Below are 17,550 nucleotides of genomic sequence, written 5' to 3' on the forward strand. Positions count from 1 at the left end.
AGTAAAATTGCCACTTTGTAGGTGTGAGCAAAAATGTGTCGTTTTAAATCCAAATGATTTTCGCACTAAATGGCAGTGGCGTGGTTGAATAGTGCAGATTAATGGGCAGTATTATCCCCGTCTGACATCACAAGGGGAGCCAAATTTCAATTACCTATTTTTTACATGCTTGCTGTGAATGGTTTACCAATACTAAGTTACTGGGTTGATCTTTTTTACATTTTCTAGGATAGATGCAGGGGAGGCCCAATTACAGCACTTAAACATGGAAAAAGTCAGATTTTCATAATATGATTTCTTTAAACTATTTTAATATAAAGACTGTAAATTTAACTGGGTGCTTGAACAAATGTGTCTCTCTGCATAAATATGTCTGAAAATGAAGAATAATTTCGCATCTCTTTTTCAAAATACACAATTGTAAACAAAATGTCAAAATACATAGATTTTCATAGATATTTTATACCTGTGTGCAGGCCTTGTCTCTTCACTCTTAAACTGTAATGGATGAGGCATAGACGCATCACTCTTCATAGACACACAGCTGAACTCGGAATCTGATCTCTTCTGATGATCTGAACTATAATACACAACAGATTTAATACTTTAACATTACTAATATATTTTTAAAAAATCATCATCATAAAATAACACCTAAACATTTTTAATAAAAGTTATTTAACAAAGTGTTTATATAGGGACTTCCTGGTTTTGATATGAGTGCGTAGCACGCAGTTCATGATGGCACCGTAAAAATGTACACTTTTAGAAAGGATGTATACATTTTTGTAACACATTATGTGTCATTTTGTGTTGATTTTGTGTTAAAATAAAACACAAGTTGTGTTAAAAGTGACACAAATTGTGTTGTTTCAACAATAACACTAGACGACTTTAGGGTTTAATTTGTCCAGTTTTCTAAACTTGTCGGGCAAATCTTGGAAAACCCCAGATCAGGCCGTGACAACCTCCGGCTCTAATGTTGAAGAGAAGAAGCCCCCGAAGAAGATACATCCGAGGCGGGTAGTTCGGTCATCCTCAACGCGATCTCGTCCCTTCTTTCAATCAAATCAGACATTGGAGAAATAATAGACTCAAAGATCAAACAACTCGCTGTCACTATCAGAGGAGAACTTTCGGCATTTAAAAACGAGGTCATTGCGGCAATCTCGGATATTAAAGTTACGATGGACAACACTCTGCGAAATTATTAAATCTGGAAAGTTATGATTCCACTTCTTCCGACACAGTGGCTAAGATGGAACAAGACCTGGGAATGCTAAAGCGTACAGTAGAGCAACTTACAGAAAAATGCACTGACCTAGAAAGTCGCAGCCGAAGACAAAATATACGTATACTGAACATTGAAGGGGGCGCTGAATCCGGAATAAAGCCTAGAGATTTCGGCTGACTCCTCGCAGAGGCCCTATCTTTAGAGAAACCCCCGCACGTGGACTGAGCCCACCGAGCTCTATGCCCCATTCTGGAAATGAGGAACCACCTCGAGCCTTTATTTTATGCTTGTCAATGAGGTGGAAGAAATAATGCAAAAGGCGCCAGGATGCAGCAGATTCTCTTCAGCGGCGAAAGAATCAATATCTTTCCGGACTATTTGCCTGATGTGGTTAAGCAACGCACAGTTTTTAAACATGCGAGGGAGTTGTTGAAGTATAAACCCGGAGTCAAATACGGACTGCAATACCCCGCTAAACTGAAGGTCTCGCACAACGGCAAAGAATTCTACTTCACTGATCCAGACAAAGCGGTCAAGTTCGCTGAAAGAAACTTTGGAATTTCAGAACCAGTGTAAAGGATGGCGTTGGACTGAGTTATATGACTATGTTTTATATGACTGTTTAAATGACTCTTGTTGTCATGTTTATATTGAGATGCTCCCTTTGTACTTCTTATTACGGAGCTGTGTAGATACGATTTTTTGGAAGTTTAAGGTTTGATACTTTTTTGAAGGTATTTGCTTTTTTCGTTACATAATTTGTTGTTATATTTTACTTGTTGTGTCTGTATCGCACCGCGTGTTCTAGTTAGTCTGCTAGATCATGGGATTAATGTTTTTGTTTTGGGGAATGTGGGATGGGAGCCTAAATAAACAAACAGTGAAGATGATTGATCTGATTTTTAGTTAAGCAAAATAACTATACTCAAAGTAACAGAAAGGTCTTATATGTATCTCATGGAATGTTAAAGAATTAAATCATCCAGTTAATAGAACCAAAATATTTTCACATCTAAAATCTCTCTCTTCAGATATAATTTTTCTGCAGGGAACTCATCTCAAAGTGGACTCTAAAGACAAATTAAAAGGTAGCTGTAAAGGACAGATTTACAAATCTAATAATTTTTTTGTTAAATTTATTGCTATTTTATTAAGAAAAGGAGTTCCATTTAAAGAAAATGATCTGAAAACAGATAGGGAAGGTTGTTACATTATTTTATCTGGTGAGATGTATGGTTTCCCAATTATGTGTCTATGGTTTAAATACTGATTTAGGAAGGTATTTTCTCTTATCCCCAAATTGTCCCAAACAAATCTTGTTATTTGAGGGGACTTTAATTGTATCCTTGACACATATCTAGATATATCATCGCTCAAAATTCCTTTGCAGTCTATTTCAAGAAATTTTTTGAATGCTTTTGTTAATAATTATAATTTAGTAGATATACAGAGACGTATGCACCCTACTGAAAGAGATTATACGTTTCACTCACATGCAGAGGTGGGTAGAGTACCCAAAATCTGTACTCAAGTAAAAGTACAAGTACTTATACAAGAATTTACTCAAGTAAAAGTAAAAGTAACAATCTAATTATTTACTTGAGTAAGAGTAAAAAAGTATTAGATGAAAAAACTACTCAAGTATTTAGTTACTCGTTACTTCCAATCTGATTGAAAAGAAGCGTAAAATCCCTGAATTTCAGACTACTTGGAGGGTTTCACAAACCTCTCCTTAAAAGTCTCATTGTTCTGCTTATATACTACTACCTAGGTTAAAGTAAAGCAGTCTATCTCAGTCCTCCAACACCACATAACGTGTCATTAAAAAAAATCTTAAACAAACACTGACTGTTTTCTGACAGTTAACTGTGTATTTATTTTCACGTTTACAACTAAATTTGGCTGGATCTGCCTTTAGACAAGCTTACAGTAAGCAAAAAAGAATGTGTGTGCTGTTTGTTATCATGTTTTTATATGAATAGGTTATTTTCATTGTCATTAATGTGCAATTAATGAACATAAGGAGCTTGATAAAATGCTTATTTTAGAATTTCAAATGGAACTTATCTGTTTTTGCCAATCAACTCTACATTTATTATAATATATAAAACATGTTTCTTTAAAAACATACTTTATTCTTTTATTTTTATTTTATTAATCCAGTTTTTATTCGTATGTATTTTCTACATTTAAGTAAGGTGTCCGGTTATGTGTAGGGGAGAAATTTTTCAGATTTTTTTTAAGTTTTTTTAAATTTTTAAAGATAATGTTTCAGACAGAGATATATTTTTGCTGTGGTCAGTAACTCACAAGTGTGGTCTATCAATACCAGGTGGAATTTTGAACAAATGTAAAATGACTAGTATAATTTCACTTTGAACATAAGTGGTGAATTGTTACTTTTTTTTAACACAACAAAACAATGTAGATTTTCGTGTTACACTTGTTTTTATTAACTATACATGACTATGACCTCTTTAATATGTAACTGCAAACATATTTTGTAATTTATCTTTGTAAAAAATAATGAAATTATATTTTCATTTTAAATTTCAGTTTTTTCAAATGTTTCAAAAGCAACCAACAGTACAAACTTAAATTCAACAGTTTGAACACTATGAAAATTAAATTAAATAAAATTAGAATAATATAAATGGTACAAAAGTAAGTGTTACTTTCGTCCTGACAGGATCTCCTCACATTTAAACCAGATTTACTTTTATTTTGAAAAACTCTTGAGAAGTCAAAATTCAGGATGTGTTAGTTAGAGCACTAAATAACCTGTAGATTGATGAAACGAGAAACATAACGCTTTATAAGATAACAATGACTGCTTTTGGAATTTACTTATGGTTGAAAACACCTTTCTGGATCTACACCCGGAAAATGGTGAGTAAATAACGTGATATTTGTCAGCTCTGTCAAGGGTTGCAAAGATGCTGTCATAGTTTGGGATGCAAATGTTATCAGTCCTCTGAGAAAATCGCTTTGTTACTTTCGTCCAGCGTTACTTTTGCCCCGGTTCTCACGTATTATATTAATGCAAGACTTAACATGCTGTTCAATTTGTTTAGTTTTATGAGGAAATGATATGGAAATATGCAGATGTGAACGTTTGTTGTTTGTAAGGTTAGAGTAATTTTCATTGCTTGCAGAAGAGCGCATAAGACAAAAACAGCGCATGAAATTATATTAAAATAAGGCACTGCACAAAGTGACACGTACCGCCGTGTTGTTTCAGGTTGGAGCTTGAATTCCTGTACGCTGAGATGTCAGTTCGTTTTGGTGCACAATTTAGCATACATCGCATTATGAAACTATTCTTTTTGACCTTTTGTAGTGTAAACATAGACCAAACTTGAGGCCACGCGTGATCTGCCTCCGATAGCTTGCATAGGTCATCCTCCGCTTCAGTCATCTCCTTTCATCTATGTTTCATCTACGCGCGCTAAAGGGTGATACTAGCCACCCCTCGCAACACACGCAGCCTCTCTAACGTCTCGCGAGACTTTCGAACAAGCCATATAAACTTAAAAATTAATATATATTCATTAATTATTACCATTTGAAAGTAGCGTAGTAACGCCACCGAATGTAGCGAAGTAAAAGTACAGTTTTTTCATTAGTAATGTACTTGAGTAAGAGTAAAAAGTACCCATCCTTAAATTTACTCTAAAAGTACTAGTTACGCAAAAAATGTACTCAAGTAAATGTAACGAAGTAAATGTAACTCGTTACTACCCACCTCTGCTCACATGTACATTTTGTTACATTTCATGTTACTTTTTAGTGGACAGCAATCTTATTTTCAATATCCTAAACTCTAAAATTCACAATATACTGATTTCAGACCATGCCCTAGTTTCATTTGAAGTTGTTTTTGATCAAACATCTTTTACCCAACCGTTAATGGAGAATGGACCCTCAGTTAATTGATTACCCCAAGTTCAATGATTTCATGAGTCTAGATACATTTTTCTTCAATAGCATAGATAAGCCAGAGACATCATTAGGTTTGCTTTGGGAAACATTAAAAGCATTTATCTGAGGTTACCAAGGATCCCAGAACAAATTATACAAAACAAAGTTAACTGTTTTAGGAAATCAAATTCATGTGCTAGTGTTCATGAAAATGCATTAAACCCCTTGTTAGATACTTATAAGAAATTTTACAATTAAGGAGTACAATAATATCATTGTCTCTACTAAAATTAATAGAGCTTTTCATTTCATTAAACTAATATACTTTGAATTTGGAGAGAAGCCCCATAAATTACTAGCCAGACAATTGCGTAAAATACTTAGTGGAAGGACAATTCATAAAATAAAGACCCAAGGAGGGATGCACTGTATTGCATCGAAAGAGATAAACCAACGTTTCAAGCATTTTTTCTCAAAGTTATACTTTTCAAACACTTATTAGGACCCTCATTTAATGGATACATTTTTAAGTAAATGTAATCTCCCCACGCTATCTACAGAAGATCAGGCATCTCTCAATAGAGATATTTCGGTTACAATTGATTTTGATAGTCCACTTTAGAAATTCTACTAACTATAAATAACTTTGCAACTACATGTCAACTAACTTTCAATAATTTGCAACTATGCGTCAACTAACTGTCATTAGAGTATTAGTAAACGGTAAGGGTTTGGGTTAGGGAAGAGGTTTGGGTTAGTGGAATAAGTTGACATGCACCTGCAAAGATACTTATAGACAGTTGAAAGTCTGTTGAGATATCATCGCAATAAAGTGTTAGTAGATATTAAGCAGACAGTTTACTAATTCTCTAAAGATTAGTAGTTGATAAGTAGATGCAAAGTTACTTATAGTTAGTAAAATGTCTTAAGTGGACTATCGAAATAAAGTGTTACCGATATTTCTTTGGCGGAATCAAAGCATACAATAAATACCCCAAGGAAAACCCTGAAAAGAAGTTGAGGCAATTGCAGACTCTTTCTCTCTTCAAAGAGAAACCAGACCGGGCTGTCCCCTCTCACCCCTTTTGTTTGTGTTAATTGTAGAGGCCCTGCAGAAACCATTTTTTCTAACTCTTGCATACATGACTTCAGTATTTTAAAGGGGCAATAAGTAGGATTTACCCCCATCTAGTGGTGGAATTGTATTTTGCATTCAAACGAACAGTGCTTTCTAGCGCCTCCCCTTTCCAAATGCGTATTTCAACTATGGTAGCCGTTATGTAATTGCTGATCTCCTTGTCCGTTTCAGCTGGTTCACGTGTTCTGAATGAAAAGGCGTTGTGGAAACGCGTTGGTAGGCAAGTGCTTTTTGTCCCTCTCTGCTATTATAGTTTATCAATACGGCGGAACGATATGGATCCCTCCTTGGACTTACCCGTTCAATGTAAATAAAGAGAAGAAATTCTAAGCTTACAAAGAAAAGTTAGATCATTGGCAGAGTTCATTTGACACCAACGAGGACATATTTATGAATAAAGACATTGATTTTGATTAATAAAACACTTAAAACCCTACTTTCTGTCCCTTTAAGTATAATTAATAAACTTTTGCTGTATGGAGATGATATTTTGCTATATGTTACTCAACCACAAGTTAGCCTTCCTGTTATACTCAAAACCCTTTGGAAAAATTTTCTGGCTTTAAAGGGACCATGTAAAATGTCCGCCAAAAAAAATCAATTCATACTCCACACTCCAAACAGATGGGGGCAGTATACCTCCAGAAAGTGAGTTGGTCTATTTTAATTTAGCAGCTGCTAATTTAGCAGCATATATCAAGTTTGATTTACATTAGCAACTAAGTAAGTTATCATTAGTAACATTGCAATGTTTTCCGCTACGTTTCGTGCTCCATTTGTTGTTCATTATCATCGAAGACATTTCAAGCTTCTTAGCTAATGTTACATTTTAGCATCAGCTTGGTAGATAACGGGTGAAAACCGGATCGGATCCGTGGGTAGAGCTAACTATTAAACGCTAACAGCTAAGGATGCGCGATAATTTGCATAGGATAGTCATTGCGCTTCTCCCGGATCGGATCCGTGGGTAGAGCTAACTATTAAACGCTAACAGCTAAGGATGCGCGATAATTTGCATAGGATAGTCATTGCGCTTCTCGTCAGTGAAGCCGGTTTCTTGATTAAAAGTGAATCGCCATCAGCTGCTTTCAGATGGTGCCATATTTACTGCACAAAGCCGTAGTTCATGTACAAGCTGAGCATAGGTTATCCCAAAGCCTATTATAAGTGAACTTCTAGCGAAATACTAACAGCATCTTACTTACCAATCGAAAAGAAATGTTGTCATTTAGGAGTCGAACCTCATTTCTTTCATGTCCATTAGTTGTCTCCAGCGATGAAAAGCAGTGCCAGTATTTACTCTGGTTCGGTTCCTTTATTTATCATATTTTATTTGTGATTCCGAGCGCGTTGTTCCCTGCAGCGAATGGTTGTGGAAACTTAGTGGTAAATGTCTCTTGCTTAATGTCTCTCTTCCGCTCTCTTCCCTGAACTGAAACCCGTCCGAAACCCCTATTGCAAGGCAGGAAGGCATCAAGGCATGTCCGAATCCATGGCTGTCCGAATTGCATTTCTCTGAGCTGCCTTCATGCCTCTTAAGTCAACAAGTCAGCTGCCTTAGTTTTCGGACGCAGCGGTAGTAGTAGAGGGCTGTACTTCCCACACATGCGACTTATTCGTGCATTACTCATGCTCATAAACTACCTTCCGGTAGCGCCGCCATCTTAGACTCAGGAGAGAGTATTAGCGTAGTGTACGCACTTTTCTTAGTGACGTATGACAAATTCGGAGGGCGGGGGCACAGAGCAGCAGCAGAGAAACTCTGTACGCTGCGTAAGCTCTCATCCTGAATGCGCATCACTCCAAAATGGCGGCGCTACTGGAAGGTAGTTTATAATGTTAATAACATTTTAAATATGGATATTTCTACAACAACACCGCACGGATTACCCACAGAAGACCTTTGTTTATCATCCTGGAGCCGTTTGGATTTAATTTGTGAAGGATGGACGCACTTTTTTGGACTTGAAGGTCGTGGACTATTGCTGGACCCCGCAACATTACATTTAATGAACAGAAAGATCTAAAATATTTTCTAAAATATCCGAAAAATGTGTTTGTCTGAAAAACGATGGACATATGCAACTCGGACAGCTTGGGGGTGAGTAAATCATGGGTTTAATATCGTTTTTGGCCGAACTATCCCTTTAAAAAGCGAGACGCGGTTGATCAGTAACGTGAGAAATCATTTACCCCCAAAATACAGGACCCCTTACGTTAGTCATACTGTGCAAAGACACGCAAGTTACCTGTTTGGTTTTCTTAGCCCACGAACTGAAAGGCTTGCCAATCTTCATCATTTTACTAAGCCAAGTCAATCGTCTTTCACACCTTTATTGATCTTCAAAACATCGGAGCCTTCCTGCATTATAAGTTTGTCCATGCTAGCTGAAATATAGTTTTACCTCAGCTTAACGTGATACAGTCAGAAAACCCGGAGTGGATCCGGTGCCTAGTGATTACAGAACGCTTACAGTGGAGAGAGGAACGTGATTAGTAAGGGTGTCACGATTTCGATTTTAAATCGAAATCGATCGAAATTAAGTCACAGCTTCGAACTTCGAATTAAAAAATGGGATCGTCGATGCTGCCACGCCCCCATTTCACGTCCGGTCGGCTTGCCAAGCAAGGAAAAAAACTCTCAGAGATGCCTTTAAAAACATCTGTCCAGCGGAACGCGATCATATTTTAAACACGAGGGATGCTACAACTCCTTGAAATGCATCATAAGCAGGATTACCAGTGATCTGACTTTGGACAGAGTGCAGCTCTCTGCACGTGCGCGCTGGTGAGGGAGGCGCAAATGCAGCGGGTTATATTTTAAACAAAAGGATAGTTTGCCTCATCTTGCATGAAACGCATAAAACTGAACAAATACATAAGGATTACTACGTTAGTTTATGCTCAGACTTCGGACAGATGCGAGCACGTGCACGTGAGACAGAGAGAAGCGCAGCTGCTTATTATGCTGGATTTATTTCAGATGCTATGAGTCCAAGACACACGCATTAAGTCCATGTGCATTAAGTCCATGTTAGATATGCGCGGATGGACTATTATTTCATCCGCAACCGCATTACAAAACTCATCATCCGTCCACCATCCATGCGCACCAACGTTTCTGACCAGTTTTCAAAACTGCACCCGCCCGCCATCCGCTGACTGGGCGATGCAAGGCGCTGATGATGACAGCGGCGAGACTAGAAACCTCTTGAATATCAGCAGTGAACTCCGTCTTCGATCGGCGCACAGGGACAAAAATAAATAAATAAATAGCCTAAATTAAACGCACGAATTACATAGCCTGCGCTGGTGTCATCCTGATTTACCACGTTGTAAAACTTATTCCAGGCAACCCTTTCTGACATTCTATTTCTTTTGTTTTTAATTCTCATTTTTTGGGTTTGCCACGTTCCTCCTTCGCCAGCGTTGATAAGAGATGTGTCAAAATGCATCCTCATTTCTCCGCGCTGTTAATGATAGAACGAATGGATCCTTAACAGCTGAGGATATCCCAAACAATTAAAAGCTTTATTAAATAAAACTGTGTATTTATTAGAAAACATTTTCTTGTCACTGTTTTAGTATTATAAGTTATGTTTGTGTTAATATTATTCTGTTTATGTTGCGTATATTTCTAGGTTGATTATTTGATATGCTGTTGAATAGATTAATCTACATCAATGTGTCATATGTTCTAAAATAAATTAATATTTTTCTGATTACATATTTATTTTAATAAGTCAGAAATGTCTCCGCTGTTTTCTGCTGACAGGCGCGGTGGGCGCTACTGGGGGCGTGTGCAGCAGGTGACGCAAATTTTGGGTCCTCAGAAGGCTAGACCGTCTCATTTCAGTTCTCTTCTTGAACTTCTGAGGCTGCCACTATGAAAGACAGAGATGTGGCATGCTTAGAAGGACAGAGCTAATAACAAGCAGTCGATCCGGCACCCGCCCGAATTTAATTAAAATATTCTTTTTCGTCACGTCATCCGCCCGATTAATGTAGTGCCAACCGCGCATAGTCCATGTGCGTGCAAGAAGGAATCCTCTCCCTACAAGCTCTCGCGTTAAGTGAAGCCCACAAACCCCCATGCGAGTTGTGCAATGTGCATGTTAATGTTAAAGTATAATAATAATAATAATAATAATAATAATAATAATAATTGCATATAATTTTTGTCTAAATTATATGCCATATAAAAAATATGTAAAAATCGAGAATCGGATCGAATCGTGACCTTAGAATCGAAAATGTAATCGAATCGAGGATTTGGAGAATCGTGACACCCCTAGTGATTAGGCTCCACTCCAGGCTTTGATCACATCCCAGAGACGAAAGATCTTTGATTATTTGACCAGATATGCAGGTGATTTTAACTAATTTCCAGGCATCATAACATTACAAAAGGCAATCGAAAATTTACTACCTCGTCAGATGACGTTTACTACGTTTTACTACTTTTTACTGGCCTTAATTTGGCATAATTTAATTTACTACCTTTTACTACCTTTTACAACCCCGCGGAAACCCTGAGTAATATTCCAAAAAACTTTCATCTTTGTAAATCCAAACATGATGGGGGTTTAGCCCTTCCAGATTTTCGCCGTTATTACTGAGGCCACTCATATACAAGTTTTTGCATTATGATTGGAACAGTCTGCTGTTGCCCCAGATTGGCTCCAGAAAGAGTGGGATTACTGACATCCTTATGATCTTGGAGCAGTGCTACTCTCTCCAGTGATATTAGAACAAACTGCAGTTAACAGTATTGTCAGTTAAGCATTCAGAGACAGATGTGAGAATACCTTAAGATAGAAAGAATCTCTCTCTCTCTCTCTCTTAATTCCAATTGCAAATTACCCATCATTCCCCCCTTCAAGTTTGGATACAACCTTTACTCCATGAAAGGAATTGGGTATATGCACAGTCAAGGACCTTTACCTTGATGGGGCTTTAGCTTCTTTTATGCAACTACAACAGAAATATAAGGTCTCAAAAAATATATATATATAAATATAAAGTTTCCCTAGATTACAAAAGGCAATCATCAGTCATTGATGATTGTCGTATACAGTTCAGAGGAAACAAACGTTGGCTATCTTCTACAAAGTTGATCAGAGAGGAATGGGAGCAAGAAATTGGAGTTGGAATCTCTGAGGAGGTTTGGCAGAGTGGCTTGGAGGATATTCATAAACAATCGCTCAACACTAGACTATGTCTCATTCAAGGTTCAACATAGATTACACTCCTCTAAAAATAAATTACAAAGGGTTTTTCCCAATATCTCTCCTATTTATGATAACTGTAAATCAGAGGATGCTGATTTGGCTCATAGTTTTATTTTTTGTCATAAAATACAGAGATTCTGGTGTGAGGTATTTAAAATGTTCTGAAAAAAGGTTAATCGTCCTGCGATCAAACTATGGCTTAAGAAACATATCTACTCTACGAACCAGATATCTGTTAAAAAGCAATATTGGACAATTTCACTAGATTTGGGACCATTTCTTCTGTTATCTCAAAAGTAATTATATTTCTTAATTGAATGTATTGTTACTTATTGTTGTTATTTTGAATGTCACTGTATTGTATATTAACAGGCTGGGGAACAGGCTCTTTTCTTTCTTTTTTGTGCATATAAGAAAATTAATCCTGGATCCTGTAATTATTGTAAGGTTTTTTTGATAACTAAATAAAAATTGATTTGGAAAAAAAATAAAGTGTTTATACAAAGTACCTGCATCCAGTAGAAAAATCTTCATCTGTTGATGTTTGTGTTTGATCCATGATGGAGCTGCAGAGGTGAATCTGATCCATCTGATCTCCACAACTGATACTGAATGATAATAACATGCAGACACACAAAATAAACTCAAAATCAGAGTGAATAAACAGACATTATAATTTAGATAAATGAATCCTAAGTGTTAAAAACACAGCTCAACACAACTATACAAAATTACCTCACATTAACACAACACATTAACACAGCGCAAAACAATCAGTAAATAGCGCTAATATTAAGATACGAAACAATCAAATATAAATTAATAAAACTTTAAAGAAACTATGAATTAGGAAGTAAAAAGTGTCTCGTCTCACCTGAACAACAATGTAATAGACTGAGTTTATAGCACGAAATATGTCATTAAATCTGAGTTATTCATCAAATATGCATCTTTAAACTCTTCCTGAAATAAAAGTGAAAATATATCAACTTTATTCAAGACACAAAGGTCCATAGAGACATCACTATACAAAAATAAAACATACAAAACATTAAGAATGATGCAAATGGGGCATCATTAAAAAATATACAGGCTACGGGTCCAATGTTTCCAAAAGCAGGATGTATGTGTCACTCTTAGAAACATCAACTAAGGACACAATGATCATATTCTTAGATCCTGTTGGTCTGCACATGAATCTATACATAAAATTTCTTAAGACAGCGTTAAAAGTGGGCACATTATTAGACACAAACTAGGGATGCACCGATACCACTTTTTCCATCTCCGATCCGATTCCGATACCCGAATTCTGAGTATCGGCCGATTCCGATACCTGCCGATCCGATACTACTGTATTTTTCTTGAGCAATTTAAATTAAAGACAGACACGCACACAGACACACGCACACAGACACACACACACACACACACAGACAGACACACACTATATAAATCTAAATCTAGCATAATATAATTATATTATATATAATTATACTTTTAAATTAAAAACCAATAATTTAAAATGATTTACAAGTTACAAGAACATTAGTAATTATTAACCATGGCAGTGTTTAGGAGAAAATAAAATAGGCACGTTTGATCAAATAAGTATGCTAAATATATTTTCCTTAATTGCGCAAAAGTCACAGTAAAAAAGCTTTAGTGTGCAGATGGTTATTTTGGGAATTATGCACTTAACCGGACCTTTTATGCACATTTCGGGTGCAGAATTGATGCGCCAAAATCATATTGAGTGCGCATTCTGCGCAATACTGTGCAGCATTGATGCTCTAGAAGCGTCCTCACACTCGCATGGGAATCCTCGCTCCGCAATGGAAAGCTAAGTTCATAACTATTAAAACACAAAGAGATTTGATGCATCGTGTGCTCAGCACATACTGAATTGCATCCATCCAACAACTTACTGAGACTTTATAAAATCAGATCTTTAAAACAGCCTACAGTTATTGAGTGTTCGTGTGTTGAATGACGCGTTTCATCCGTCCGCTTCACCTGTGAATTATCTCAGCACATAGTGAATTGTATCCATCCAACAGCTTACTGAGACTTTATAAAATCAGATCTTTAAAACAGCCTACAGTTATTGAGTGTTCGTGTGTTGAATGACGCGTTTCATCCGTCCGCTTCACCTGTGAATCCTCAGCACATAGTGAATTGTATCCATCCAACAGCTTACTGAGACTTTATAAAATAAGATCTTTAATAAAGCCTAACGTTACAGTTATTGTGTGTGTGCGTGTGTTGAATGACGCGTTTTCATCCATCCGCTTCTCATCAGTGGATTAACTCAGTTTGCAAGTAAGTTACAGTGTTTCTGTGAACATGAATATTTTTAAATGTGCGTTTGTTCCTTCACATGAAGCTATTGAGTGTATGATGACTTTGATTATAGTGCATAAAAACGTTTATGGTGCTTTTATAATACTTTGAAGTTTTAATCGCTTGTCAGTGACAACCATGGGTAACGCGCAGTATCGGAAATGGATCGGTCCTGTTAGTCCGATATCCGATCCAGCAAAAAATGCCGGATCGGCCCCGATACCGATCCAGAATATCGGATCGGTGCATCCCTAACACAAACATTGCACTGGCACTACTCCACCTAGGATTTTTAAGCACAATTCTCAGTGCATCATTATAAGCCACTTGGAGTTTTTTCATTTTTGACTCACTAAAATTACACCACAGGTGGGAAGTGTACAATGGAGTGCAATAAGTTTTGAAAAAAGAGATTTTAACATCAGGAGTGCACATGTGAAATTTGCGTGCCAGCATGTTTGCCTGCCCATACAGTTTTCCACACTGACGCTGCAAATCATCATCATCACAAAGGTCATCCCTTATCACATGTCCCTTGTCACATGTCCCAGATATTTAACTTTCTTTACAACCTTTAGAGGTTCACCTGCCAATGAAAATGAGGGATAGGCACACTTCATATCCTCCTTAGTTCTGGCGATTAGTACTACACTCTTCAAAGAGTTAAATTTTATATCAAACATTAGTCCATATTGAGAACATATTCTAAGAAGTTGCTGCAGACCAGCACTGGAAGGAGACAGTACCACCAAATCATCAGCATAAAGCATATGATTGATGAGACTATCCCCCACCAAGCAGCCAGTTCTACAGCACTTCAACTCCCTTGATAGATTATCCATATACAGATTAAACAGCAGCGGGGACATTATTGTGTTGTTTAAAATTAATGTCATCTTGATTTCTTTGTATTTAAAAACATTGCATCTTTTTATTATTTTGTTTAACGTCTTATAAATTCTAAATTCTAAATAAATAAATTCTTAACATTATTGAAATACAGCCTAAATTATACTTTTACTTAAACACAACCTTTAAACGGTAAATTCAGAAAACTGGAAATAATGTTGGAGTCTCTAATTGTTTATCCACGACTCTAAATATTGATAGTCCAACTTGTTCGCAGTATTTTAAGATAAGAAATGATCGGATATAAAAGAATTTAAATGTAAAATCTGTTCTTTAAAGAAACTATGAATGAGGAAGTGAAAAGCGTCTCATCTCACCTGAACACACCTGAACACTCGCTGCATCACAGTCTGCCTAGATTCACATTCTCAAAATACTACAACTTTTGCATCAACTACACACACAAAAATACCGGTAAAGCTGTTTAAACATGTAAAATGAATCACTTTGATCATCGCTATGTTAAGAAATCAATTCTACCTGTTCAAAATGGCGGAAGATAAACACGAACAAATTTACTTTCGCTTTTCTTCTTCTTCTTCTACTCAAGTTTAATGGCAGTTGGCAAACCAAACTTAAATGGTGCATTCCTGCCACCTACTGGATTGGAGTGTGGATAACGTTATGGTAGTAGTGACCTAAATCCTGTTAATTAAAAAAAGTATCTTTTAAGAAATTAAATATTCCTTCATATACTTTAACTTGCCTTTGGCAATCACCTAATAATGCTTGAATAGACACAACGTTCATTTCCAACTCGCTTAATGCTTGAAATAACTTAAATCTTTCTCTAGCATAAGCCTCACATTTTAATAATACATGTTCAACTGTTTCCATATTTTCCGAGCCACATTTTTCACAATACCCAGTCTGGTGTTTCCCAATTCTGAACATACTTTGATTTAATAAACAATGGCCAATGCGCATTCTTGAAATTAAAACTACTTTCGCTTTTCATCTTTGACGTCACTATTGTATGAGGAAGTGTTTGAGGTGTTTCTCCCTCTGCTGGCAGTAAACAAACATTGCAGCGCTACATTAAACATCTGATTACAAATAATTTAACGGATTTAATTTACAAACAAGACTTAATAATTAATGTGCGTCAATATGTTTACATTCACTGCATGAAACAAAGAGCACATCAACAATAATTAACCTGAAATCAAGATTACTCCTCTTTTGTTTAAATAAAATGTAGGCCTAATTAAGTCATATGGGGTTAATATAACGTAGACCAAGTGATATTTTATTTCTTGTGTGAACTACATTTACATTAATATATTTATGATAGTGTAAGGGAGACAATTGCACCTATTGTTTGGTTATAAACACAACAAGATCCTAAAAAAACTAAAAGCTTAAATGTTTGAAATAATTTTTGTCTGAAAAAAATTGTGCTAACATAAACATTTCTTTCATTAAAAAGAGCAAATATTTGTTAAAAAATATTATTGAAATTGATGATTTGGACAGAGTAATGAAGAAACTGCTTTGTAACACTGAAATGGGAAATGAAAAGTGTGTTATACAGATACATAGATAATATGATCTGGTAAATGGTTTGTCCACAGAAGAGGCGGAACCTAGCCTATAAAAAGGCTGTCAGATTTAAATTTTAATCAAACATGATTGCACTACTGTGAGCACTTTTTGAGGAAGTATATTGTGGATACTCTTGCATATATTTTATCTGTGTATATTTTTCGTCTTCATATACAGTACTGTGCAAAAGTCTTAAGCCACCACCACCAGACTTGTTGTTTTAGAAGTTTTAATGTCTATCCATATTTTGTTTTCAATCTATTTTATTAAGATACAAATAGAAAATACAGGAAATATGTACAATTTTTTTATAATTTTCAGGACTAAATGTCTTCTTTAGGCATCGTCTGTTTAGTGTGACCTCTCTTGGCACTAAACACATATTGAGCAGAATGAAGTAAAAAGTGATTTCTTTAAAATTAGAATTTTATTTAGGTTTAAGAGATGCGGCAGTGCTATTGCTCAAGTGGAAGGGGAGTTTACCCTAAAACAGGATTCCTCAATTAGTTTTCACCATGAGCCAAACATCTCCACAACGGGACTATTTAATACCTTAATTAAAATAGCTACTAGCCTCAATCATGATAGAACAAGTGAACAGCCATTTTTGAAATAACAATAAAAATCTGATTTCTTTCTTAACTGATTACGTTCACTTCAAGACACACATTGAGAGAACTGAATAATGTGTGCGTGTTGTTGAAAATGACACGTGCGTGCGTGCGTGCGAGCGTGCGTGTGCTAGCTTGCGAGTACAAAACTATCCTAAATCCATACCTCTAATGTTGGGGCTATATTTTGTCATAGCAATACTTGACAATAATATTTCAGTTACCCTGAGCTACAGTAATTGTAACATCATCACAGCTGGATTTTTTTTTGTGGTCACCAAAAAAATTTTTATCCCGCCAAAGCATTATTTGATCGTTTAATGTGATGTTGATTATTGCGGGAGAGAGTGCTCTCTCTCTTCCTCGCGCATATTAATAAAAACGAAAAGAGATTAAGTTCATTTACATTTTTTAAAGAGTACTCACCCAGTTATTTGTGTATGTGGTCAAGACAACTGAATTTTGGGTGCGCGTTCATTGCGGCTCTCTCACTCAATCCATAGCTCTGATGCTGGGGCTATATTTTGTCATAGCAATCCTTTAGTTTTGCGGGCCAAACTTTTTTCTCTCGTGGGCCGGATGTGGTCCTATTGAGGAACCCTGCCCTTAAAACTTGAC

The 17,550-nt window shown here is 36.2% G+C and overlaps 2 protein-coding genes across 2 annotated transcripts in view; both read right to left on the reverse strand.

Annotated features, from left to right (window-relative positions):
* LOC141361539 (protein NLRC3-like) overlaps window positions 1-12,492 on the reverse strand; it is a 29,729-nt gene extending 17,237 nt beyond the window's left edge. The window contains exons 1-3 of the mRNA XM_073863025.1: window positions 12,399-12,492; window positions 12,034-12,132; window positions 467-580 (exon numbers count right to left, since the gene is read on the reverse strand). Of these exons, the coding sequence (XP_073719126.1) occupies window positions 467-580; window positions 12,034-12,113 (194 nt within the window). The 5' untranslated portion in view covers window positions 12,114-12,132; window positions 12,399-12,492. The remainder of the gene's footprint in view (window positions 1-466; window positions 581-12,033; window positions 12,133-12,398) is intronic.
* The window catches only part of LOC141361715 (NACHT, LRR and PYD domains-containing protein 3-like), a 141,625-nt gene that overhangs the window by 95,622 nt on the left and 28,453 nt on the right, over window positions 1-17,550 (reverse strand). The gene's annotated exons all lie outside the window — the stretch shown is intronic.

This window comes from Misgurnus anguillicaudatus, chromosome 24 (genome assembly GCF_027580225.2).
Source record: "Misgurnus anguillicaudatus chromosome 24, ASM2758022v2, whole genome shotgun sequence".
NCBI classification, from domain to species: Eukaryota; Metazoa; Chordata; class Actinopteri; order Cypriniformes; family Cobitidae; genus Misgurnus; species Misgurnus anguillicaudatus.